General features: G+C 41.1%; 1 protein-coding gene across 1 annotated transcript; it reads right to left on the bottom strand.

Annotated features, from left to right (window-relative positions):
• Positions 1 to 24: 24 nt before the first annotated feature.
• On the bottom strand, positions 25 to 24,403 carry LOC139310928 (ceramide kinase-like). Its single transcript, XM_070935211.1, has 13 exons — positions 24,240 to 24,403; positions 14,662 to 14,769; positions 13,612 to 13,737; positions 12,797 to 12,925; positions 12,336 to 12,399; positions 7,421 to 7,566; positions 7,185 to 7,259; positions 6,699 to 6,851; positions 5,973 to 6,078; positions 5,660 to 5,742; positions 3,837 to 4,036; positions 870 to 1,066; positions 25 to 222 (listed from the first exon to the last, which is right to left on the bottom strand). The coding sequence occupies exons 1-13, from the start codon at positions 24,355 to 24,357 to the stop codon at positions 159 to 161; spliced, it is 1,569 nt and encodes a 522-aa protein (XP_070791312.1). The 5' UTR covers positions 24,358 to 24,403; the 3' UTR covers positions 25 to 158.
• Positions 24,404 to 26,259: the final 1,856 nt, after the last annotated feature.

Genomic DNA, 26,259 nt, shown 5'->3' with positions numbered 1-26,259 from the left:
TAACTGAACTTTCAGGCTCGGCTTCTATCCTTGAACCTCTTAGATTCCATTCCGTATTAATACATATATTAGGGAGTGACTCTCTTGAGGCTGTGATCTGAAGTTCTCAGCAGGAGTTTTGCCTTTCATCAGGTTGCCTTTCATCTGGCAAAAAACTTCTAGGATATGCTTGGTTGCTGTTCAATTCCACGAGCAAAGAGATGGATGAGACTCCCATGTACTCTTAAGGGGAGAGAAGAGCAGAACAAGCATTTGAAGAATAAGGACTGCAGTATAATTTAAAAGCTAAAGCTGCTCTCTCTTACACCTGTTAAGAATCTTGGCTACCTTCCAGTTGATATTTTCTCTAAGCCAGGGCTCTGCACGACTGCTTTCAGATCACGCATCACATTTGGCCTTTTTAGTAGTATACTGCAATCTAAGGAGTCGATAGAGTCTGGACAGCAACTCTTATTTAAGATGTTTGCTCTCTGTGCCCTCCTGTTGTTAATATCCTCCTCCTGTTATCTTAAACATTGCAACCCAATGGGCAAATCTGAGCCAGCAAGCAAGAATTCCAACTTTTTTGGAAACCCCCCCCCGCCCCCTCCTTTTGGGAGGTTGCTCGTCAGACCAAGCCTCCAGAGCTTTTCCCCATCTACTTCCAGTGCTCTGCCATGTTACTGCTATTACTCATTTCTGCCCAACACTCTTCAATCTCATTCTGGGTTACTAGTTATTGCTGTGATCTTTTTAGGATCCCATTGTAAGAGTCCCAAATTTCATATATGTGTTTTCCATTAGTCCGAGTTGGCCAACTGTGCTCTCTCCTCACTGTGCCTTTGTGATTCAGTCCAGGAATTTTTGACCCACCCCATCAGAGGACCTACCGAATGGTGATATCAGTGTGGTTCAACGTCTCTCCATCGCAGGTCCAGCAGCTGATCAGTGGCTGTCCTTGGCATATTCCTCCACAGAATATGTTCTGTTCTTGTGCAGCTGACTGTCTTCCCTCCCAGTCTTCCTCTTTGGGGGAGGTGAAGCGAACAGCTCGAACCCGGTACACACTCACAAAGGGCAGGTCAAACTGTGGAGCACAATTGCATCTCCTGAACAAAAGCATCCCCTTGTCTCTAGAGTTTGGAAGGAGCTGTTAGAAATATCTCTGCTAATAGAGCGGAGAAGAGCAATATTTGCAAGTACCTGGAACTTGGAGGTGGTGGTCAACATACTGAAATATTTAATTTGATAAAAAAATAGATGGGGAGAAACTTATTAAATTTATTAATTGTAATTTAGTATGGTTTTTAATCAAAAAAAATGGAACTTTGTGGGTTTTCCTTGACCCAAGTGTGTATGCTGAGGCAAGAAGGTACCGTAGAAGCAATCAAGCAATATCTTCAGGGCACTGATATTCAAACAGTTGATGTACCTTTCCAAAAATGTATTCCTAAGTAGCCTTTACTCTCCCAGCAAATCTGTTACACATTTAAATTAAATCACAGCTGCTTCTCAACTAAGGAGGTCCTTAACCTTAGCATGATTCAGTACACTCTCTTAAGCGGTTTTAGAAGGGGAACACAAAGGGGTTCCATTTAAATCCAGATTCTGCCCATAAGTTAAAGAAATCACCAAGTGTGGCTTACTTTACTGTCAATTTTCTCTTGACACTCATACTGAACTGTTACTTCCACATCTTAATTAAATATCCTGATCACTCAATTCGGTTCTATTTAAATCTACTCTCAGATTCAAATGACACTATTTCCTTAAGCATGGTCAAATTCAGTTAGGTAAAATGAACATCAGTTTGACAAATGTGTTTAGCTAATCAATATCAATTTTACGTATGCAACTATCTTTATGGACTAATCATTGACTACAATAAAGAGTCTATTTTGTTCTGTTCTATCTCTGGGGAAGGATGTCCCCAAAACTTAGCTGCCCTTGTCTTAAAAATCCAATGACATGTATTTTGGGGCAAACAACCCCATTAGAAGTTGTGAAGTCTCAATCTGGATATAGGAAATGAGCCTTCCAGGCAAAAAAATAATGGCCAAAGGAATGGACAGCCTAAAATGAACAGGGAAAAATGGATGGCAGCAGCTCAAAGAAAAGGCTATCTACTATATGTGCTATCCCTTTCTGCATAACTCCACTCCAAAGTTCTACTTACGAAACAGGAAGAGCCTGGAGATTAATGTTCCAAACCTATTAATACCCCATTGCAAAACACATTTCCTAAAAGCCACGTCTTCAAGGCCATTTAAAGGATGACAGGGTTGGGGCAATTTGAATCCCAGAAGGCTAGCATCATTACCAAGAAGGCATTATGTCCCTCAGATGATACTGTTTTAAAAATGAGACCTGGAACATGCTCACTCCCAAATTTAACTGGGTGGGCAGAAGCAATGGCAATCCCTCGGGTAGCTAGATGCCATGCCAAGAACGGCTTTAAAAGTCAAAACCAGCACCTTGAATTGCACCCAGAAGTTTAGTGGTGACCAGTGCAGCTCTCACAGCAGAGGTGTTACCTGGCTGTGCCAAAGTGCACTCAAAACTACCCATGCTGATGCATTCTGGACTAGATGCAGCTTCCAAGTGGTTCAAATGCAGCCAGAGGTAGAACACACTACAACAATACAATCACAAAGTGACCAAGGCATATGACTACAAACGTCTGCCACTTAGGCACAACTGCCACCTGCTGTTCCATCAGAGCTCTAAATTGCACACTAATTATGTATGGGGAGAAGTGTTATCAGAACTAAGATGGAAATTCCTTGGTAGAGGAGAATTTGAAACACATAGGCCCGTGATGGCGAACCTATGGCACGCGTGCGGAGCCATATCTATGGGCACGTGAGCGTTGCCCTAGCTCAGCTCCAGCACGCATGTGCTGATTTTTGGGCTTTCTGGGCCCACCGGAAGTTGGAAAACAGGCCGTTTCCGGCCTCCGGAGGGCCTCCAGGGTGGTGGGGAAGGCCATTTTTGCCCTCCCCAGGCTCCTAGAAAGCCTCTGGAGCCTGGGGGGAAGGGGGTGAAAAACGGGACTTTTGGTCTCACCGGAAGTCGGGAAATGGGCTGTTTCCTGCCTCCAGAGGGTCTCCAGGGGGGGTGAGGAAGGCCGTTTTCACCCTCCCCAGGCTCCTAGAAAGCCTGGGGAGCCTGGGGAGGGTGAAAAATGGGTCTACCGGGCCCACGGGGCCATCGTGTGCCAAAAGTGGGGGGGGGTGGGGGGGGTCATGCAGGCACAGGGGCAGGGCGCATTGAATTATGGTGTGGGCACGCATGTGCGCAGCCCCCCCGCACTCCCCCCACTTTTGGCATGCGACGGCAAAAAGGTTAGCTATCACTGACATAGCCACTCCATTTTGTCAGCATTGATTGTCAGTCTGTTCTTCCCCATCTAGACTGACACCTCCCCAGTAGCTTCATGTAGGTCTTAAACTAGAGGGGTGAGAGCATTGAACCCGTGACACCCCATCTGCAAGGGGACTTAGGCTCAACCTCTCCCCCCATCAACACTGATGGGAACTGACCCTGAAAAAAAGGAGAACTACAGAAAAGCCATGTCTCCCACTTCTAATGCTCACAGTTGGTCAAGAAAGATACCAGAGTCTCCCTCAGACCTGTCTGTCCACCCACCCCTGCCAAAGCCCTCTCTCCTCAGTTGCCCTTGCCTTCAGAATATGTAGTGATTGACAATTCTACCCTCCAGTCAGCATAGGGCTAGAATAAATGCACTTATTTTATCACATGTCTCTTTGCATGGAGACGTGCAGAACCATAACCATGAAGACTTAATATTCTGACATGCACCCCAAGTCTATAGGACAGCAGTAGCTCCCCCATACCTGGTCTGAGCAGTTGGTGTGCCGATTCAAATGCTGCAGGAAGGAGAAGACCGAGCATTTGTGCACCAAGATAAGGTCGGCAGTTCCATCGGCCAGGTGGGCACAAGGTGAGAGACCCTTGGGGCTCTTAGGACAGGCACTGCTCATGCAGGTCAGGTTGACTGCCAGGAAGCTACCATGAACCCGCTGCCATTCACTACCTGGAGGGGAGAAACAGGTTTATCTTGAGTATCTTCACCCAGGAAGCTCCTTAGCTACTCAGGGATCCAAGTAAGAGTGGTTATTACTAAGAGACAACAACACATTGTTGCTACTTTTTGTCTGCTACAAGCCTTTTTCCGGGGACAAGTCCTTCTCATTTTCTGAAATTATACTGACTAGACCTAGCAGTTCCAGTCTGAGATTGCCAAAAGCACTGGCAGAAGATATGCCTGGTATTTTATTTCTGCAGAAACTAGGGTTCTTCAGATGCTCCCTCTTCTATTCCACCTCTAAGAAAGAAAGCAAAGCAGCTCAGACCGGTTGTGTTTGTGTTTGCTGCTGTTTGCAAAATAGAGGCATTGAAAAAAGAAACTGCCTGCCAGGCCTGTACTCTTTAGTTTGCTTTTCCAGGAGACCTTGAGGAAGCAAGCAGTCATTGAAGCACAAGACAGACTGCATGGCAAGTGGTCAAGAAACAGCAGACAAAGATGCCCCATAATAACCTTTCCAAATACACTAATAGGATTTCTGTTTATCGCTTCAAGCCTTCCGAATCAGTTAGCTATGTAAGCATTACAACATTATAAAACAGTTACTAAATACTATTACTAGTATTAGTATTGTTCCTTGTTATATATGAGAATCCTAAATTTAGAAGACTGGAGCTTGCTTAAGATCACCCAGCAAGCTGGCAGCAAAATGAAATTAGAAAGTTGTAATTTCAATAGTCCCTTTTTTTCCCCCTTTTGACCAGCTTCAGACAAGGGAGACTACTTCCTAAATCAGATTATTTGGCCAACCTAACAAGACATGAGCTGGAAACATAATCTGACTTGTGTGTGTGTATAGCTTGCTGTTTTTTTTAAAAAAAATGCTAGTAAAAGCAGATTCTCTGAGAAGTAGTAGCTAGATTAGATATAGATTTTGCGTCTCTCATACATCCCTCAACCTGGCTTGTCAGATTTGAGGCCTCACTGCCTGTGCACCACAAAGGACTGGTGCAGCCAAATGGACTAAGATTAGATTTGAAAACTATGAAGTTTAGGCAGTGACCCAGGATGAGATGCATATTCTTGGCCCCAGACTAGACCCAGTATGGAGGGGGTGGGGGTGGTGAGCTACAAATGCTTACTTAATTTAAAGCAGTATTTCTCAACCTCAGCAACTTTAAGATGGTTGGATCAACTCCCAGCATGCTGACTGGAGAATTCTGGGAGCCTAGTCATCTTAAAAGTTGCTATGGATGACAAACACTCACGAATGAAGGCAAATATACATGTCCCAGGATAATGTTGCAGAATCCAACCTGGGTCAGTCATCAAGACCATAGGTTTAGTCTTCCAAGCTTTCAGACCTGTGCTGGAGTCCATCCTCAGGGAACTTCTCTCTTGAGAATGGGCTCCAACGTAAATGTGAAAGCTCGGAAGACTAAATGTCTGTTCCCGGTGACTGATCCAGATTGGATCCTGCATGAGAAACACTGCTTTATAGGCTTCTTGTCACAAGGATTACAGCAAATTAATTTTCAGTTATTAATTAATTTTCAAGATTAATTTACAGAAAGATTAATTTTCAGTGTCAATCCTTTGTGATTTTTTTAAAAAGTGTTTTGGTGCTTTTACCTGCCTGCTTTGTGAATTCTGAAAAATGTTCTTCCTTGCTTCCACTCAGAAGGTTTTTGCTAGACTCAGAACAGACCATGCAGCTGAAAAGGAGAGCTGGTGTTATAATTTGATCATGTATTCTTCCCTACTTAGTCCTCTTAATGCATTGCAACCCAATTTTCATGATTCCTAGCCAGCTGGGAATCATGGGGTCTGTAGTCCAAAATATTAGACGAATTGGACAAGGCCGCTCCACCCCTTTTCCACAGTTGTGTTCCTGGACTTTGTCCGTGGTTGTAAATCCCATTGTAGCAGTTTCCCATCAACGTACCCTGCCCGGCAGCGTGACTGATCCCGCGGATTGGTGTCCTCTGACTCTGCTAACTGGAATTCCACAGTGCCTTCATAGCTGCGGTTGCTTAGCACTGCTTTGGCTCCTGAAAGAGAAAATAACTGAAGGGAGCGTTTGGCCTGGGTGTGTTCACACATATACACAAGCACACACCACCACCACTCTTAGTGGAAAATTCACAGAAGGTTTAGGTTCTTTTGTTTCAAATAGCTTTCATTCTGAGTATCGTGAGCATGTTTTAAGTCAGTAGGTGTTGAAAGGTGAAAGGTACAGAAAATAAGATAATTTGTAGTATCGTGTGTGAATGATTTTGCAAGAATCAACTGACACAGCAATCACAGCTGTTGTTGCAATAAACAGTTTTTGTGCCTTTTCAAAAAGACTGAGATGGGGGGAACTAAAGTTATATCATATTTGACAGTGAGATATAGAGTAAATAAATAAAAATAAGTGGTCATGTTTTTTCCCTTGATACACCACTACTCAAATAGCATCGTGCATATTTCAAAAATACTTCAGTCATTCCTGAAAACTGGAATTTAAAACTGTCTGGGCACAGAGGAGTACTCTCTTACTAGGCCCCTTGAACCTGTATTTCTTTCAAGCCCATCAAGAATTTCATTTTTATGAGTCTTCGTTTTCCTTCCCCTCTCCCCTCTCCCCTCTCCCCTTATCCAGTTGGTTTTTTCTTCTGCCGAACGGTACCTGCAAAGGTGTAGCGCACTGGCCCCATCCAACGGTGCTTCTCACTGGTGCTCACTACATCGCCGTAGAAACCGTAACCAGCCAGGGAGACAGAGTAACGCAAAAGCATCCCATCATGCCAAATGCTGCAGACATCCAGAGGCTGGCTGTCCCCTGGGAAGGAAAGAAAGGCATGGAAAAGAGATCAGAAGGAAAACACCCCACTCTCTCACTCCATTTTAGGTATGGGGCTGGGAATCCCCAAGGAAGCCAATACTTCTGTTCTCAATCCCAAATAGCTAGCCCCACTCTGAAGTGACCCAAGCAGGCATCCAAAGGTTTTTTTTATTGCAAGGGTCAGACCAGTGATGAATCAGAGACCATTTTCAAGCTCGTCCTACAGATGCTTTACTTCCAAACCTGGCTTTCCAAAATTCCCTACTCAGGGCAGTTTTAAGGACCATACTCTCAACAGCCACAGATGGATAGTGCGTGCTGGCTAAGCACCTATAATGATGTGCAGAGCAGAGGTGACGGGGTCGTTTGTTCCCACGGTTGCAAAGCAGACACAATCTGTAGAACCTGGAGTAGACACAGAACACATCCTATCACTTGACTTGCTGGGAAATAGCTCAGAAGGCTGTCTGCTTCCCACCCAGACCCTTGGATTAAAGTTTTAGTCGTTATTTCCCAACTCTTAAAGAAAGCCTCACATCTTAGTTTTGGGGAGTTACTGGCCTTACCTGCAGGAATGATGCCAATGCGAAGTCTTGGGGACAGAAGCTCCATATCCCAGTCCTCTTGGAGCTTCCCTGCCTTCTGCTGGGTTCGGTCGATTAAGGCGTGCATCACTTCATTGAATGTGCCGTCGCCTCCCACACTTACCAGCCTGGAATGGGATGGAGGTAATAAGCTAAGTTACAGGTAGTTTTTAACGTCCAACTGTAATTGAGCCTGATAATTAGGCTTGTAAGTCATGATGGTCATAAAGCAGATCACTACATGATTGGACCCAATTTTACAACCTTTTTTGTGACAGTTAAGTAAGCATCACAGTTGTTAAGAGAACCAATTGTTCACTATGGGCTGGTTTTTGCCAGAAATAAACATTGGTTTCTGGCAAAAAGCTAAATCACAGTCAAGTGACTACGGGATAGTTGCCAGGAGCCCAAAATGTGGATATGTGACTGTAAGGGAGGGGAGGCAGCGTCAGAACTTCAAAACTGGTCGCACATAGCCTTCCAGGTATCCATCATACCTTTGAACAGTTGTTAAGCAACTGATCATAATTTGAGGACTACCTATAGTCAGGATGTGACGCAACTGTCTTTATGGACCCCTTCTAAGCAAATGATGGGGATTCTCCCATTTCCATGAGTGGCAAGGACACTGCTGTGCCTGTTTACATAATGCTGAATGGCATGGAGCAAAAATGTCCAATGGAGTTGCTCATGACCCCTTAATACTGTGAGTAGAATTAAATGGTGGAAGCTACTTGCCTGTGTGTGGAAAGCTCTGATGGAGAACAGCATTCAGCCAAACCAGCTCTCAGATATTTTATTTTTCTACAATGTATTCTTCTTTACTTCCTCTTACTTAAACTGTTTTATCTCCTTTCTGCTGCATGAGCTGCATTGGCTTACAGTGCTGGCTGCGATTCACCCAGGGGTGGGTTCTAATTTTTTTTACTACCGGTTCTGTGGGCGTGGCTTATTTTGTGGGCGTGGCTTGATGGTTATGTGACAATTCTTTAGGATTTAGCAGAGGTACTGGTCTACCAGGCCTTTCACTGCTTGAAGAGCTGTATTGGTCTACCCATTTATTTTTGCAGGCACCGGTCTACTCATTTGTTTTTGGAGGCACTGGTCTACCACCAAACTGCCTTTTACCACTGATCATCTGTAGGGCGGCCCTTTGAAGCCCCGCAGCAAGAGTTTAAACAATTTTTTTCCTTATAGCCCATCAACTGGGACTCAGGAGGCAGCAATAGATTGGGGGTGGGGCCAAATAAAAGGTAAGAATAACGCGGGGGGGTGGCGGGGGGTGGCGGGGGGGCAGAACCGGTTCAGTGATGTCATATCGTCACCGCTACCAGCTCAGCGGAACCAGGCGGAACCGGGAGGAACCCACCACTGGATTCACGGTGTTGGTTAGCAACTTCCTATAACTTGGTTATTTGTGGGACTGCTTCGCCCTGAGAGTATCTGCCTGTCCTGTCAGATCAGATAGGTTAGGCATCCTCCAGGTCCCTTCCCTGAAATGCTGCCTTCTACCGGGACCTCAGAAGCATGTCTTTTCCATAGCTGCTCCTACTTTATGGAATACTCTCCCTCCTGGTTATTCAGCAGGCCCCCACTATTTTAGCTTTCCAAAAGGCCATTAAGACCTTTTTTACCCAGGTATAGTGAATGTATCTTGATTGTTGGGGCCCACCAAGGACCCTTTGGTTTTGTTTTTACAGTTTTATGATATTTAAAATATACTTCTGGGATTTTGTTGCTGTTGTAAACAGCCCAGAATGCCTTATAAGATGGGAGGCAATATGCTCCCCTTTCAAGATGGCTGCTGTACAGTCAGAGATTCTTTTTTCTCTTACAAATGATCTGCTGATTTCACTGCTAAAGGTGGTTCTTTGGCAATGCTGCTCCCTAGTTTTGAATGGGAGCACTTAGGAGTGACCCAAGATGACTTTTGGACAATTGTGGATCCAGTGGATAAGGGGGAAGGTCTTGAAGATTCAATCGAAAAGTCATTGGGCGTATCCATCTTCCTGTCAAGGAGTTTTGTTTTCTAATCATGCCAGAATTTTAACTTTCACTTTTTTATTTCACTGTTTTATTTTGCTCATTGTTTTAAAAGTTGATTTAACAGTGGGTGCTGATTTATCTCAATCCTTGCTGGACTCTAATTGCTTTTTCCTTTCCTTTTCTTTTGATATATATTGTTTTGGACAATCATGGACCTTCCGTCTGGAAATCGTGTCCCTTCCATATGGAAAGCGCAGTAATGTTCGGGGGGTAGGTGGATGAAGAGTTCACAGACTCCTACCGCTGGATTCTGTATTTTTTGAATTTGAAAAATGGAATAAATAAAATGGAATTTATTTCCATTGAATTTTTCTTATAATCTTGGATTAAAACATAGAGGCAAATATACTTTTTTTTGTTCTTTGTTTCCTGGCTAAATTTCACAGATTAAGATGGCTCTGAAATCTAAGAAAGGAAAACGGGGAGATGTGCAGCTTCTAGCTGAGTTCATCTCTCAAAAAATTGATCAAACTTTAATGTTTGTTAAAAGAATGTTAAGATCTGAAGCTTTATCCCTGGATGTGGATGAAGGTACACAAAAGGACTTTGATCCAGTTCCAGATCAAAGAGATAATTTCGCAGCTGGAGAACCAGCAAAGTGGATTTCATCTGTAAGTCTGCACATTCTTTCAATATTATGGCTTTGACTAAGAAGGAAAGAGACAGATTCCAGACCTCTGCGAAGTCTGAGGGAGACTGGATGGATTTATTACAGTTAATTGGCAATTACTTCTGCTTGCACTTTGATCGGAAAATAAACCTATTTTGGAAACTGGTTTTACTATATTTAATTAAACAGCAATTGACTAGAGAAGATATTAAGAAACAAACATGGATATTTGACCCAGGATGATTTGTTTATAACTTTTGAGTTATTTGGGACAGATAAGATGCTGTCGTAAATTTTCTAAGAGTGGATTACAATAACCACCTGTCAACAAGTTGCAAATAGATTTAGTAGGTTAAAAATTTTTGGAGGGCTTGTTTCGCAAGAGGTGGGAATTAATGTTGTAATAATATATTAATCATTATTCAACTAGAGGGGATAATATGTATATAATGTCTTGCTTTATGCTCCTTTTTAATGTTTTGTTTTGTGTTTTGTGTTGTTTTTTTCCTTTTTTCCTTTTGGATTTTTTTGAGTTCTGTATTTTGTATTTTAATCTTGCTTTGAATAAAATAAAAACAGATAAAAAAGAGATGGGAGCCAATACAAATCTTTTAAATAAATAAAATAAAAATGTATATATTTAATACCTTTTGGTAACATCCTTCAGAATTTTTTTAAAAATTTAATTTGCAAAGGCGGCCAGAAACATTCTTGTTTTTAAAGCCATTTAGAAACAAGATCTAAATCAAATGTTTAATGTTCACAACATCTTGCCATTTTTCTAACTATAATATTGTTTTAAAAAGTTTAGCCTAATTATGGTAGAATCAAGTATTTAATCTGGTTTTGTAAAGTCTATGGGGATTCTCAGTCATCCAGGCCATGGTTGTCTCAAAGGTGTTTTTTAAAAAAGCAGACTGTTTTTTCTTTGAGGAAGATGTTTTGTTTCTCATCTTCAGATCTGGCTTAAGTTTTATCATCTGGTTGTGAATGTGAGAGATCGTGCCTATGGAGGGGAAGATGATGTGATGGACTACAGTGGAGCACCAATTTCCCAGAAAGGATGGAGCACATTTCTAGCCTCCCACCGGCCAGTACGCTCCCACAGAAAGGGGCTCCTCCGGGTGCCATCGGTCAGGGCCGGATTTTCCTATAGGCTAACTAGGCTTCAGCCTAGGGCCTCAAGATCAAGAGGGGCCTACATTCAAATTGTTAGCAAAATTAAAATTACACTTTCACTATAGGTGAAAGGGCCTCATAAGTGGAATAGCTAGGGCCTCTTTTCATCTAAATCCGGCCCTGCCGTTGGTCAAACAATGTCAACTGGCGACCCCCAGGGGACGAACTGCCCCCCGGGATACGGAGGATTCCCGACTTGCGCACCTTTCGCCGTGCCCTCAAAACGTTTTTATTCCAACAAGCCGAGCTGGCCTAATTTTTTAACTTTTTTAATTTTAAAAATTTTTTAAACGGGTGTTTTATTTGAATAGCTGGGCCAAATTATTTAATATGCTTTTAAATTGTTTTTAAATTTTATATTTGTGTGCTTTTACTTTTGGCTGTACACCGCCCTGAGTCCTTCGGAAGAAGGGCAGTATATAAATTGGAATAATAAATAAATAAATAAATTCCAAGGAGTGGAGTAAGGCAAGAGTTATCACAACCTGGAGCTGGATAGGAGGCAGAGGAAGAGGGCTAAGATAGTCACTTCTCAGAATCTCCCAGGGGATATCCACTAGGGTGAGAGAAGTAAGGGTTTAGTCTGGCAAGAGTCTGTTTATTGTATATAAACAAATAAGGAACTGAACCCTGGCTGGATTGTTCTACCTCGTCCTTGGGCTAAGCCTGACAGTGAATGAATTAATCAATTACAGCATTTGGAATTAGCTAGTTTTCTCCATGGTTGGACTGGCAGACAAACTTGGAAAAAAACAGATTGGTTTCCTCCCTTTTTTGCATTCAAGTCATTGAAAAATGTTCTTGCTTTGCAGCCATTGTTTTGTGGGATTCTTAATGTCTGCTTGGAGCAGATCATTTGCTTGTCAAAGAATAGTTTTTGCCAATTTGGTGCTCGCTAAATGTAATCCCATGCTGAAGGGTACAGCATATTGCAGTTTCAGAAGAAATGGAAGGCAACTGGTTGGGGAAGATGCCAGGATTGAACTGAATGGATAGTTCAGACTGAACTACTAGAGGCACAAATTTCCTCAGATGCAGGCAAACTAAGACAAAAATACTTACCCATCAAAGCCACAGAGATCTTGCTGTAGGATGTAATCACGAGCCTCATTCGCACGGCAGGTCTCTGAGGAGATGGTGACAGGAAGAAAGCAGGAGACTATTTAATAGGAGCCATGGTGGCACAGTTAGAATGCAATATTGCAAGCTAACTCTGCCCATTGCCAGGAGTTTGATCCTGACCAGCTCAAGATTGACTCTGCCTTCCATCCTTCCAAGGTTAGTAAAATGAGAACCCGGATTGTTGGGGGCAATATGCTGATATTTGTAAACTACTTAGATAGTGCTATAAAGCACTATGGAGCAGTATATAAGTCTATGCGCTATTGCTATTGCTATGTGGTATGCTATTACAAGACTCAGACAAAGGATGGAGCAACAGGAAAGCTGGAAACTATTGAAGATAAAAGAAGTCCACAATGAGAAGGAAAGAGGGAGTGGTGGAGGAAGATAATGGGACTCACCCACAACTTGAGTATGGATCCCAGCCAGGGCAAACAATGGAGCCACTTGACTTTGATAGATCTCCGTTGCTCGCTTACGTCCACCAACTGGATTGATGAAGACAAGAAGACTCTTGGGCCGTGTAACACCTGGAGCAGAAGGAAAGGAAATGTAAAGGGCTGCAGGATGAGATCAAAGTACCATCTAGTCCAGCATTTGGATTCTCTCAGTAGTCAATCAACACCTCAAGAGTGCATGAAGAAAGAGCTCTCTCTTTGTTCCCTTATAATTTGTATTCACAAAAACTCTGCTGCAGAACAAGGAAGATCGAACTAACTGTCATTTTGTGTCCTTCAAGTTGCTGATTTTGCTTGGCAACATGTAGAAGTGACTTGCTATTGCTTTCTTTCAAAATCTAGCCTTCAATCCTGGTATTTGTGGGAGTCTCCCATCCACCTACTGTATTAACCTGGCTCAACCTGATTTAGCTTCCCAGCCTGAAAAAGGTCAGGCAATTGCCTTTTGCAGGGTAAGACTTCATTCAACACGAACTCAAGACTTATTTTCCATGACATTCAAAAGAGAAAAAAAATACAGATGGCCTTTGAGCACACACTGTACAAAGTACCTTTCCCTTACTACTGACTAAGAGCAGTTAATTTCATCTCTTGATCTAATCTACCTTGCAGGGCTGACATTGCCCTACTTGCAATTAAGAGAAGTTCCCTGGTTCCTTTCTTGGAAGCCATATCCTACCCACTTATACGCAGCCTGTTATTGCATGGCAGCCACACTTAAGAAGGCCAGGAAGACTTCAGCTAGGCTAGGAACTGACCATGATAATAAATCCAGGCCTGAAGGGCACTGACCCAGCGTGTTGCTAGCTGAGATGTGGATGGGGCAGTGAACTCCAGCACCCCAAGGTTCCAATACTCTCCTTTTTCCCGCTGTATAAAAAAAACTAAAAAGAAAGAAAGGGAGGGGAACAGAACATTAGAGTGGTTGTTAGAGGATTTATGAGTAAGATCAGATTGAGCGATTGCTCAGGACATCATTAATTTACTTTTGCATGTGAGATTATGCACCTTTATTTACACATACATGCAAATATCTTGAAAAATTGTATTATTATTTTCTCAGATCTATATCCTGCCTTTTCACCAGGAGCTCAAAGTGGCATACAAAGCACTCATCAAATCAAATCAAAACTTTATTACAATCATAGACCAGCATATTCAAAACTGGGTTGCAAAAAGTCCAAAGTCACCCAGCAAACTTCAGGTTACACTGGATCTAATTCTGAATTCCTACTCCTTGAGTTTCCTGGTTACGCTTCAGGGAAAGATGATGATGACTGCATTAGCTGAGTTCATTTAACTCTTAAGACCAGACTAACCAGTCACAATTGGTGTGTTCATATAATACACTGTGTCCCCAAAGAGAAACTGTATTGTAGCTCAATGTGATGACCTGCTTCATACAACGCACTAAATATAACTGGATTCCCATAACAGACTGTGGCTTCAAAATCCAAGGCTGAGAAACAGATGGTAAAAAAAACAACACCTTAATTCAGCCTTGTCCTTGACTCTTTTGTCACAAAGCCTGTAAACCTAGCTTAGAGTGTCTACACTAGAGAAATGCAACTTTGGATCTGGCCTCCATAGTATAAGCACTTTTTGTTGTCTCTCCACTCTTCTCATGCAGTCAATCAAAGTAATAAGAAACAACTTATTTAAAAGAATTGCTCTGAACAAAAATGGACTCCCCTGACAGATGTTTCAATCACTCTCAGCATGCAACCAAAGTTATAGCCCACCTACCCCAGATTTCATTTCTACTTGATTTTTGTGACCCTCTCTAAACCTGGATCCATCTTACTCACCTGTGAAAGAGTTTTCATCCCTAGTAGATTCCAAAATCTCCTTTCTGTTACTGGTTGTTCCAAGCTTCACAGCAACCATCTCCTGGATGGGAATGCAGAATCCTTGGTCTGGAAAGGAGAGAAGACAGTTGCTTTGCTAATCTTTATTTGTGGAATTTCTGTCCTGTCTTTCTGCTTCTTTCAACAGCTGTGAGTGTGGGTTTGGTGTGTGCATGCAATATTAATACAATCAAAGTCAGAAATAAAATTAAACATTTACAGCTTGGCAGCAGAGATGATAATAATTCTCAGAAGATAAAAACTTGCTTTAGTCTGAGGCCAGGGACTTACAGATCAAAATCCATGTATTTGTCTTTTCTCCTTGACCTGCTGCCACAGTGGAGAGCTTTTCAATAGCACACCGTCACTAAAATTGTCACAATCTGTCATTCAACTGCTCACTCTTGAGTGCTGTCTGGCTGGCAATTCATATAAAAGCATTACTTGGGGGAGAACCCATTTTTTTCATCAAGGTTCAGAAAATATTTGTCAGTAGGAAAGCTAACATTCAGAGCTCAGGTTTTTTGGGGGGTTTAAGGGGACTTAAAGAACCCTGAGGGATTCTTTTATCAATTTTCTTGCTCATTCTCCTTCCTCGTGGTTACCATTTGCACCTCCTAAAAGGAGAAAACTAGATGCTTGGAGTTTATTGCTCATTTGTTTTGTCATATACCCAGTAAGTTCAGGGAAAGAAAGCCATGGAACCAGGGGGCTCCAGGGTCTGGTGATAAGATCATTACAGAATTGCAGATCTCACCAAGAACCTAACCAAGTTGATCCAAGGACTTCAAAAGTTCAGAAGTGTAACTCCTACCCTTGCCTTATATCCAGAGATTTAATCCCTTTACAAGGGATCTTGAAGAAGCTAAAACCTTAAGAGTTGAAATCTAGCAATCCTTTGTATTAATTTCCTCTGTTTGGGTGACAGGAATTTCATAAATGGAATGGAGATGTCTCATAAAACTGGAACCACTACTAGTGGTCCATTCTCATCACAGAATGATTCTGATTCTCTGCTGCCACCTATTTTATTACTATTTTGAGAGCCCCAATTACACCTGCAGTACTTCTGCTCCGTGTCAAACAAAAAAAAAGTACTAATTCACAATAAAGTGGTCTAAGTGCCAAACTTTCACAAAATGCACATCACTTCTGTCAGAAAGAAAGCTATTTCTACCAAAGGTTGCCGTGTATGGAGTGCCTTTTCCCCAAACTCCTCCTTCTTTTCTCCTTTTTTGCAACTGATTCCATATTACAGAAAATAAGATAACTGACAATGCCATTTCTAAGAGTTTAAATTCTCTCCTTCCGGCAGTTGGCCAAGTGAATGAAAATTCTGGTCAGGCTAGTAATCTGCTTTTAACTCAATGCCTATCAGGCATAAAACCAGCCGGATTTTCCCAGACCATTAAAAGTACTATGGCTTGACCCAGAGGGGCTTCAACTTGAAAAACCCGTTTTGGGATCCAAATGTGTATGCTGTGATGGAAACTGCAAAGTATGTTCTACGTCTTCTTCGTGAAATCCAACCTCTGTCATCAGTTGGTAAAAAAAAACTTGAAACTCATCTCTTCCGTCTCCTCTCTTTCCCCTCCTCTGCACCTGGCACTGGTGTCAGCCTCAGGGGACGTACTTGCAAACACAACAAGCTTTGAGTCAACTTGGACCCAGGCCAGGAAACCTTGGGTATAGGTGGTTCCTCTTGACAATACTTTTGTCATTATTTTCTGCAAAAAGACTGAGCAAAGGACAAGAAGCAAGAGTCAGAAGCCTCTTGGCCTCATAGCCAAGATGAGCTGAAAGAAAGTTGTGATAACTATTAACATGTTGTTTTTAAAATAAAATTATGAGCAAATTCATGACTTAGGGCTCTGAATAGGGAATTAACAAAAAGGCTGTTCCATGCACTCCCAATACATCTTGTTTATAGGAAGCTGCAGCCCAAAATCTGTATCTTTAAGCATCCATCTTGTGTTTTTTCTAAACCTCCCAAGAGCATGCTGTGAGGTTCTTCTCCATTTGAAGGATCTCCTCCTCTGTCTATCTTTGTTCTAGTTAAAAGACAAGCATACAGTAATTGATTACTTATATATTTTACTTTTTGGGGGGAAATACTTTATCCAAGTTCATGTGAGCTTATTCTCTTGCTTGAAATACAATATTTCATAGTATTTTCCTTTCTTTTTATTAAAATACCATTCTATTAAGGCTAAAAGAATCTTCTGGGGTATATAATTATAAATGACTTCACATTCACACAATCATGTTATTGACACACTTCTATATTGAGGCTTTTAAAATAATTTTATACTAAACTATCCAAGATATACACTCGACAGTTAAGATGCCAACTAAGCTTTCCTTTCAAAGAGCTGATATAACACACTCCCATATTTGAGTTTTATAATTTTCTAGCCTTCTACTTTACTTTGTAATTAATATCTCATATTTGACAGAAAATCATGAAATTTTGGATAACACCGTTTTCATTTCAAAATTTAAAATATTCTTAGGTGAAGCATCTTTGTCATTTTTTAGATATAAGTGAAACTAAAATTCTCAGTTTCAGGAATATCTGTACATTGTTACCTTCACAAATGTCAGGCCAGCTAGAAAATACAGGAATAAAAAGACGGAAGATATTAATCCATCAACAAACACATCATCTCAAGCATGAGTAGAAAATAATATATTGCCTGCAAAGCGAAAGTGTTCCAGATAGTGCTGAGTACTTACAGTTCCATTAGAACACAAAAATGATTTTATGGCTTTAACCATATTGACATATTGTTTTATTGATTTAATGTCATCCAATGCCAGGTAAAACATAAACCAGGAACATGGGTTGTCCTTAGTCAAGGTAGCTGCTAGTTTTATCTTCCTCAGAATGCAACTTTGTCTTGGACTCTTAGACTTGGCCTGAATAACAGAACAGAGTGGAAGGGACCTTGGAGGTCTTCTAGTCCAATCCTCTGCTCAAGCAGAGGCCTATATCATTTCAGACAAATGGCTGTCCATTCTTTTCTTAAAAGCCTCCAGTGGTGGATCATTCACAACTTCTGAAGGCAACCCGTTCCACTAGTTAATTGTTCTCACTATTAGGAAATTCCTCCTTAGTTCTAGATTCTAGGAGAAACTTCCTAACAGTGAGGACAATTAACCAGTGGAACAGCTTGCCTTCAGAAATCATGGGTGTGCCATCACTGGAGGTCTTTAAGAAGAGACTAGACAGTCACTTATCTGAAATGGTATAGGTTCTCCTGCTTGAGCAGGTGGCTGGACTAGAAGACCTCCAAAGCAGGGGTGAAATTCAGCAGGTTCTGACAAATTCTGGAGAACCGGTAGCGGAAATTTTGAGTAGTTCGGAGAACTGGCAAATACCACCTCTGGCTAGCCCCAGAGTAAGGTGGGAATGGATATTTTGCAGTATCCTTCCCCTGCCATGCCCACCAAGCCACACCACACCCACCAAGCCACGCCCACATAACCAGTACTGAAAAAATTTGAATTCCACCACTGCTCCAAAGTCCTTTCCAGCTCTACTCTACTCTACTCTACTCTACTCTACTCTACTCTACTCTACTCTACTCTACTCTCCTTGATTAGTTTCCATCCATTGCTTCTTGTCTTGCCTTCCGGTGCTTTGGAAAATAGGTTCAACCGCCTCTTCTTTGTGGAAGCCCCTCAAACCCGTTTACTTCAGTGATGTTGTACACCTAATTCATTACTATTTTCCTCCAACTTGTTGTGCAACTGGTGTTTCCTCTGTTGCTATGTGTTACTCATACACCACTACTGGCAGATATGTAATCTGCTGAGTTCAGGCTGGAGCATCTGAGAGAAGGATGGCAAAATCTTATAGTTGTGATCTATGGAGACCTCGCAGAACTTGTAGGTCATTTTAAAGAGGGACAGTGTTGAAGTTCGGGAGGGGAGGATAAATTGAGAAACATGGTCCTGCAAAGTTTGTGGCTATTTAGAGAAAATAGGTAGAACATCCTTAAATGATTCTTGTCTAAGAATAAATATTAGTTACTGCATGGTACAAATGCAAATACAAATTGCAAATGTCCTAAAAATAATGTGCTTTTCCCAGCAAGGAGCAAACCACTTCCTTCTTCAAGGTAAATAAAATTTGAACTTTCCTTAAAGAGTATTGCCTACTCTAATCAGATCCCATTTTTCTAACAAATCAGAATCAATATTTTCTTTACCTATTTTTTTTTTCATTTGATGTCAAGTCCTTTGAAGTTGGCAAGTTCAGGAAATGAAAACTCTTTGGATTTCTGGAATGAGCTTTATTGCTATTAGGATAACGTAATAAAATCTTGAAAGCATCCTACAGCAATTCTCCAGATCAGCAGTCACCAACCGGTGGTCCAGGGACCACTGCTGGTCTGTGAGAAAATTTTGATGGTCCACAGAAAAATTATTTGCATTTTTTTATATTGCACTAAATACTATTTATCTTTTTAAAAAATTCATATTAGTGGTCCACGGGATTTAAAATTATGAATTCAATGGTCCCTGAGGTCCGAAAGGTTGGTGACCCCTGCTCCAGATCAGCTTGTACCTAGCATGATTAAAGTGGAATTGCCCTGAGCCTCTTTCTCATATTTCTCCCCTCTAATGAACTATGGATTTTTTTTCTTTAATGGTCCAATTCTCTACTGTCTTGCTCCATCTTCTATGTTCCCAGGATCTGTTAGATATTCCATCTCATTTGAAGACACAATTATTCAAATAAGAATTATCCAGAATTCCATAAAAGAATCAAATATTACAATTAATATACAAGGTTATGAGAACTAGAAATAAAATACCCAGGCTTGATAATATAATACTCTATGTATTATAATACATATAGTATTATATATACTGTATATATACTATAATACTACTGCAAAAGCAGTTGAAATAGTAATTGACTGCAAATAACATATGAATCCTCAGCATTGCATAGTTGCAAAAAAGATGATCAAAGTTTTAGGCTGCATCAAAAAAGTGTAGTTTTTGAATCACGCAAATTCTACTTTATTCTCTGTTAGTCAATCCATTATTGAGTACTATGTCCAGTTCTGGGCAGCTCGACTAGAACCTCAGAGAGCAATGAGGATGATTTGGAGGCTAGAAAGCTAAATACTATGGAGATCAAATAGAAAGAGTTGGGAATGTTTCATTTAAGCACTCTTCAAAGGATATCACTGTATCCTTCGAGTTACTTTAATTTAGATTCCTCCACTAAACTCTCTCTGTGTGTGTGTGTGTGTGTGTGTGTGTGTGTGTGTGTGTGTGAACATGATGATCTAAAAGGTACCTCTCAATAAAAGATATTATATCAACCATGATTTTTCTATTGCTTAGCATTTAAAAATTATAGAAATGAATGGAAAAAGTAAAATTAATATTTTTCAAAAGCCACATGTTGAATTTCCAAGAACTCGCTGAAATAACCAAACATCTCCACATAAAATTAGATGATAATGTACCAGTAACATTGAATTTTTTCCATCCTTAAGTTCAGGTTAACTTCAGTCCTGCCTTATACAGCTCTTTTGAGGCGAAGCAAAATTCCTCATCAATTTAATATCATTTTGTTAAAAGTGGAGGGGGAAAAGTGGAGGGTACAGGGCATTTCAGTTTAAAGGAAATTCTAATTTCTTACTGGAGGGCCAGGAGGGCAGTTATACCGAGAAGCTTCGGCTGCTTCTCATTAGATATGCTAAATTATCTTTGTTTATTACTGAAGGCTGTCCTTTTTACTCTAGAAGTGGAGAAATACTAGTGCCAGGAGGCTGGGATGACCCTTAGCACTGGCCAGTCTGTAATAATCTGGAGCGGCAACTTTTGCAAAGACTGCCTTGCATTCTTCCTTATTATATGAGAACAAAGCTGTTACAAAGGCACAAAAACAGGGGAAAGAAAAAAGCCTGCAAACCTGGCCACCCTCCCATGTTCTGCCAACCGTGGATATGAAGGCATCTGAAATCTTTAAATAGGCCACATAAAATCCTAAGTATGATTATTCCCATCTTCCTCTGAAATGAAAAGGACCACAAAGAGACATCTACTGAATTGTGGGGGGAAAGCCGATAGAGACACACATAGATGGCTCAACCAGATTTATTCCTCTATAAAATGTAAGCTGGGGCAGAGTCTTTCCTCTTGGGCCCCACTGAAATTAAATTACGCCTTACTGAGCATTATAAGGTCAGGCAGGCTTGCTTTTTTTCAGAGGCACTTATTCACAGATAGAGCTAAGAGAGGATGTTGTTGCTCAGACCAAAGTCTACTCATAATGGTAGTTCACTTTTGGTCAAAGACTAAAGCAACCCGTATTCCCCCACCCCTTTGAGTTCACATTCCACTTATGTTCTGCCAAGATAATCATTACCTGCAGGAAGGAAACTATTTCAGAGCTGAGTGGATATTTTTACCTTGTTTATCTGCTAAGTTAGGGAAAATATTAACCAAGACTGAGCATTTTAGGGTACAGTCATTAGCTAGGAACAGGTACTACAATTAACAATGCTAATGAGTATTCATAGTTCAAGCTGCCCCTCCCTCTCAGTCAATGGGTACCAGTTTCCCCTTACTATGACAAAGGGACAATTAAAGGAGCTCCAAAGCAGACATTCAGTTTGAGGGAGCCTGCCTCAACTTTGTTTCTGCCAGATGTTTGGATTACAATTCAATTAATTCCCACCCATAGTAAGAATTAACATCTTAGTAGAACATAACATAATTTTGTTTGTTAATGCTCAAAGTGAGTAGAAAAATGCTCTAACATTTTCTAATTCACATTCTGGTAGAAGAAAAAAAAATCTGCCTTCAGAAAAAGTTGATTTTTCTACATTCTGAAGAACATTTCCCGATTCATTACCGTTTAAAGCGTCAATCCAACTCCTAGAAAAGTCTACACTATTTGGCCTGGTTTATTTATTTATTTTTATTATTTATTTTTGCCAAATGCACCAATAAAATATTCACCACTTATTGTTATAAATATATATTGATATATATCTTTATATATCTATATATCTATATCTTTAGATAGATGATAGATGATAGATAGATAGATAGATAGATAGATAGATAGATAGATAGACAGACAGATAGATAGATATAAAGATACATTTATATATAAAGATATATATTAATTTATTTCTGCTTTGTGTTAGGTCAGGAGTCTATGTGCTGTGTTTACAGCAAGATAATAATTGGGACTAATGGCCTTTATGTCTTCAGAGATGGTGGAATTATACCAGCGGTAAAATCCAAAAATTTTTACTACCAGTTCTGTGGACGTGGCTTGCTGGGCGTGGCAGGAGAAGGATATTGCAAAATCACCATTCCCACCCCTCTCTGGGGCCAGCCAGAGGTGATATTTGCCAGTTCTCCGAACTACTCAAAATTTCTGCTATTGGTTTTCTGAACTGCTCAAAATTTCTGGTACCGGTTCTCCAGAACCTGTCAGGACCTGCTGGATTGCACCCCTGAATTATACTGTTATTCTTTCTCCCTGAATGCTAGGTGTCATTAAAGCCAAGTATTGATTAATGTCTTTGAGAAGGACTTTAAAATGTAAACCTTGATGAAATAGACTAATGGCCTAATTTAAAAATTTTCCTTTTCTGCTTTTAATCTGAGTATGTATCAGTTTCAGTTGGTTGTAACAAGACAATGCCTGATTCTGGATGTTAGTTTCTAATATATTGTTTACAAATAGCTATAATACTTCTTCAAGTAGTATATAAAGCTGCAATACTGGATTTCAAATATTTTCCTTGTGTAAGTTTTTTCCTATCATGTTAAACTTCCAAGAAAACTACTTCCATACTGCAGACAATTCAGATGCATTCATCTCCCTAAGGTCTGCTGGATCTCATTGTTATTGTGCATCTGGGTATGGTAAAAAAATCAAAATGGCAGCTTCAATGGTGCAATTGAAGCTTTGCTTGTTGTTTTTTTTTAATGTGCATTGCATTAATCTTAATCTTAATTAATCTTAATCTGTTCACCGCCCTGAGTCCTTCAGGAGAAGGGCGGTATAGAAATTAATTAATTAAATAAATAAATAAATAAATAAATAAATAAATAAATAAATAAGCAAACATGCAACACATTTTTAAAAGAGGCAGAATTTTGATTGTACTGTTGCAACTGCCATCGTCACTTTTTTTACAACACCTAACGCCCCTGCCTACATCCTTTGCAAGTGAATCATACAGTGTAACTAAGTCTTCCTGAAATCTTTCTCTTGCAGGGAGTAATCATTGTAGTATGCAAGCTTGTCTGTCACTAATAAGCTATGGTATTCTTTTGTGAAACCCAAAACAGAGCAAGTGCTAAAATTGATTGGATAAAAACACAATCTGTACCGACAGCAGCTGAATGAACTGACTAGATCAACTATGGAATTTAAAAATAAAGGTCATATTAAAAGGGATGGCTCATAGCCTGCTCAAGGCCATGGAAGAAAGGGATTGTAGTTCCAAAAACAGTATCTGCAAGTATCTCTAAGATCAGTCTCTCAGTCTTCCAGTTTAAGTAGGATGGAAGCCTTGGAAAGTCATTCACATTCAGAATAGACAGCATGACATGAATACAGAATGAATTCTGTGTTGTTCCCTCACAGGCTAAGGACATTGGAAAGGTCTGTAGTGACACCCAATCCATTTTGCTACACCTCCTTGGGACTAAGTCTGCTGTCCCCATGCATAGAGAGGGGGATGGTTTTGTTAGTCTGGAGAGGATGCCTTATCCAGGAAAGTCATCTGGAACAGTATGTTATAAGGGGGAAGGAGATATTATGTACCCAGCTGATCAGAAGAGAGCTATCTGGTGCTCTAAATGCAATTCCTGTAGTCCCATACTTTGGCCAACAATGAGATCTGATGCACAAAACATCTGGCATTTATTCTCATTGGCATACCAAATCCCCATTATTGGCATACCTAACCCCCAAAGCCATTTTATGGATCCACCAAGCAGCACAGAATCACAAATATCAGAATTCTGGAGCACCTTGATAGGGCTGTGGATTAGGATGATAAGTAGAGGCCCCAAGTAATTTCAACTCTATCTGTGACTAGTATAGTTTTGCTAGAACTCTTTCTATTTCCCCTCCCCCCCCCAAGTGCTCTTCAGCTATGCTGCTTTATAACACCCCCGGAATGGAGACACTTACTGAACTACAACTCCACTCCAGGCAAAATGGAATGGGAGCTGTAGTTCAGTGTCTCTGAAGATGTGGGAGGGGGAAAGCTGACTCTTACAGAAAGTGCAAAAAAGAAGGAAAGCGAGAACAAATTCCCAAAGGAAAAGGCACTTTCCAAACGCTCCTAACTGGGGTTGGGTTGAGATCCGTGTTCCCCTTAGGTCAAGACCCGATAGGAGCCCATCGGCAGTCGCCCTCATTCCCGGAGCACCTACCCACCTACCCCCGCATTAACAAATCTGGGCTATGCCGGGGGCACACGCACCCACCCATCTCCTCCCCCACATTCGGGATGCGAGAAAAGAGCGGAGAGACTCACCGCTCTCCAGGTTTACGAACTCCGGAGTACCCAGCAGGAATTCGCCGCCCGGCGGTAACGACACCAAAACCCGGCCGCGTGGAGTGCGCAGCGGGCAGCGTAGAAAAGTTTCTCCCATGTCCGGGATTGCTAAAGGACGGTGGCCAGATCGGAGGGTCGTGCGCTCCGTTTGTAAAACCGACGGCAGAGATAGGATCTTTGTTCTCTTGTCACCTCGTTCCCGCCGAGCGCCTTTATTTCTCTCAGGTTTAGTTCTCCGCCTCCCCAAGGCGGAGAAACCCCCAGAAACCCGCCCCGCTTGTACCTGGTGTCCACGATCTTCTTTCTTCCCGCCCTCGCCCTGTTAGGTGAGTCTGCCTAACGTTCCCCAGACCTGGCTTCTTCTTCAACCAGAAAGCTTACTGGAGTGAGCACCCACGGAATGGCCTAATATCACAAAAGTTTCCCCCAAATGTTCAATTGTGGACTTGTCCTGGTGCTGTAAACTCAGAAAGAGGAAATATCTCAGGGGTTGCCACAAACAAGAGGGAGTCAAACTATTCTCCAAAGCGCCTGAGGGCAGGACAAGAAGCAATGGGTGGAAACTAATCAAGGAGAGAAGCAACTTAGAACTAAGGAGAAATTTCCTGACACTGAGGACAATTAATCAGTGGAACAACTTGCCTCCAAAAGTTGTGAATGCTCCAACACTGGAAGTTTTTAAGAAGATATTAGATAACCATTTGTCTGAAGTGGTGTAGGGTTTCCTGCCTAAGCAGGGGGTTGGACTAGAAGACCTCCAAGGTCCCTTCCAACTCTGTTATTATATTAAATTTGAGGTTCCAACCAAACTGTTGGGGACAGAGGACTTTCCTTAGAGGAAGAGCATCCCAAAGATACCTTTGCCTCATTAGATGATCCAATTTGGCTACTGTCGGTTTTTATTTGCCTGGAGCATCATAGGATTTATTTCCATGTACGTGTGCAAACAATTTTTGCCTTTGGGTTTTAATCACACAAGTGTAATTCACTGAAGAAATAAGTTGAGCTTGAGAGTAAGTGCCTGTTGAGGAACATGGGAAGAAAAACTATGTTGTCATACACATTTCCTAATTGGGAAACTCAAGATTCTCTTAATTAGGAGGACTTTAGCTTTTTCTCAAGCAGCTGATCTCTTAGTGTTCTCCAGTGCAACTCTGGTTGTTGGGTGCTGGAAAATTATAGCTCAGTTGTAGCTCAGCAGCATTTGGCAGTCTGTAATAGTCTTATCTCTATTTTTAAGAAGATATATAGGGAGATGAACCATTTTATTCTGTTCTGTTCACAAAACTTTGGGCCTCCTGAAATAACTTACATTTTTATGCATTATGGGAATGAATCTTTTAATCTCTCTAAATCTTTTGATGTATCTATTTAAATCTGCCCATCCTGCATAGATGTTCCACATGTCTACCCTGGTAGACATCAGTAGGGTGGGACCCAGAAAGTGGAAGTAGCCTTCTCAGTCCAGAGCAGCAGGTCTCTCAGTGGTACATACCATCTTGTCCTTCAAGAAACTGGTGACAGCATTCTTCTTCCCAAAGAATACAATTAAGAAATTAACAGATTCTGTTTTCATGGTGGATTATTTTTATGAATGTTTTTAGTTCAGTATATTTTAGCCAATGTGACCAACCTGATATTGCACCAGCAGGAAGCATTCAAAGTTAATAATAAACCTAAATTAATAAACCAATCAACCAACCAGACAACACTCAAATGACTTGAAATAATCTCTTTTCTAAAATGATATTTTCATTGCTCTGACCAAGAACGTCCTTTTTGATAGGAAATTAGATTAAATAAGGCAGATTTGGCAACTGATTTCCTACAAATAAGATCTAATAACAAGTCAATATCCCTGGACAAATTGTATATTAAGGCTAGATTAAGTTTGGATTGGAGGCAGGTAGCAAAGCAAATGAGGTGGGAAAAATGGGAAGAAAAGCTTGATGTCACTGTTTGTCCTTGACACTCTGACCTTTTGCAAGACTGCATCTGA

This window comes from Pituophis catenifer, unplaced genomic scaffold (assembly GCF_029215685.1).
Source record: "Pituophis catenifer annectens isolate HBS135680 unplaced genomic scaffold, rPitCat1.0.hap2 SCAF_2, whole genome shotgun sequence".
Taxonomy (NCBI): domain Eukaryota; kingdom Metazoa; phylum Chordata; class Lepidosauria; order Squamata; family Colubridae; genus Pituophis; species Pituophis catenifer.
This window is presented reverse-complemented; position numbering and strand designations above follow the sequence as displayed.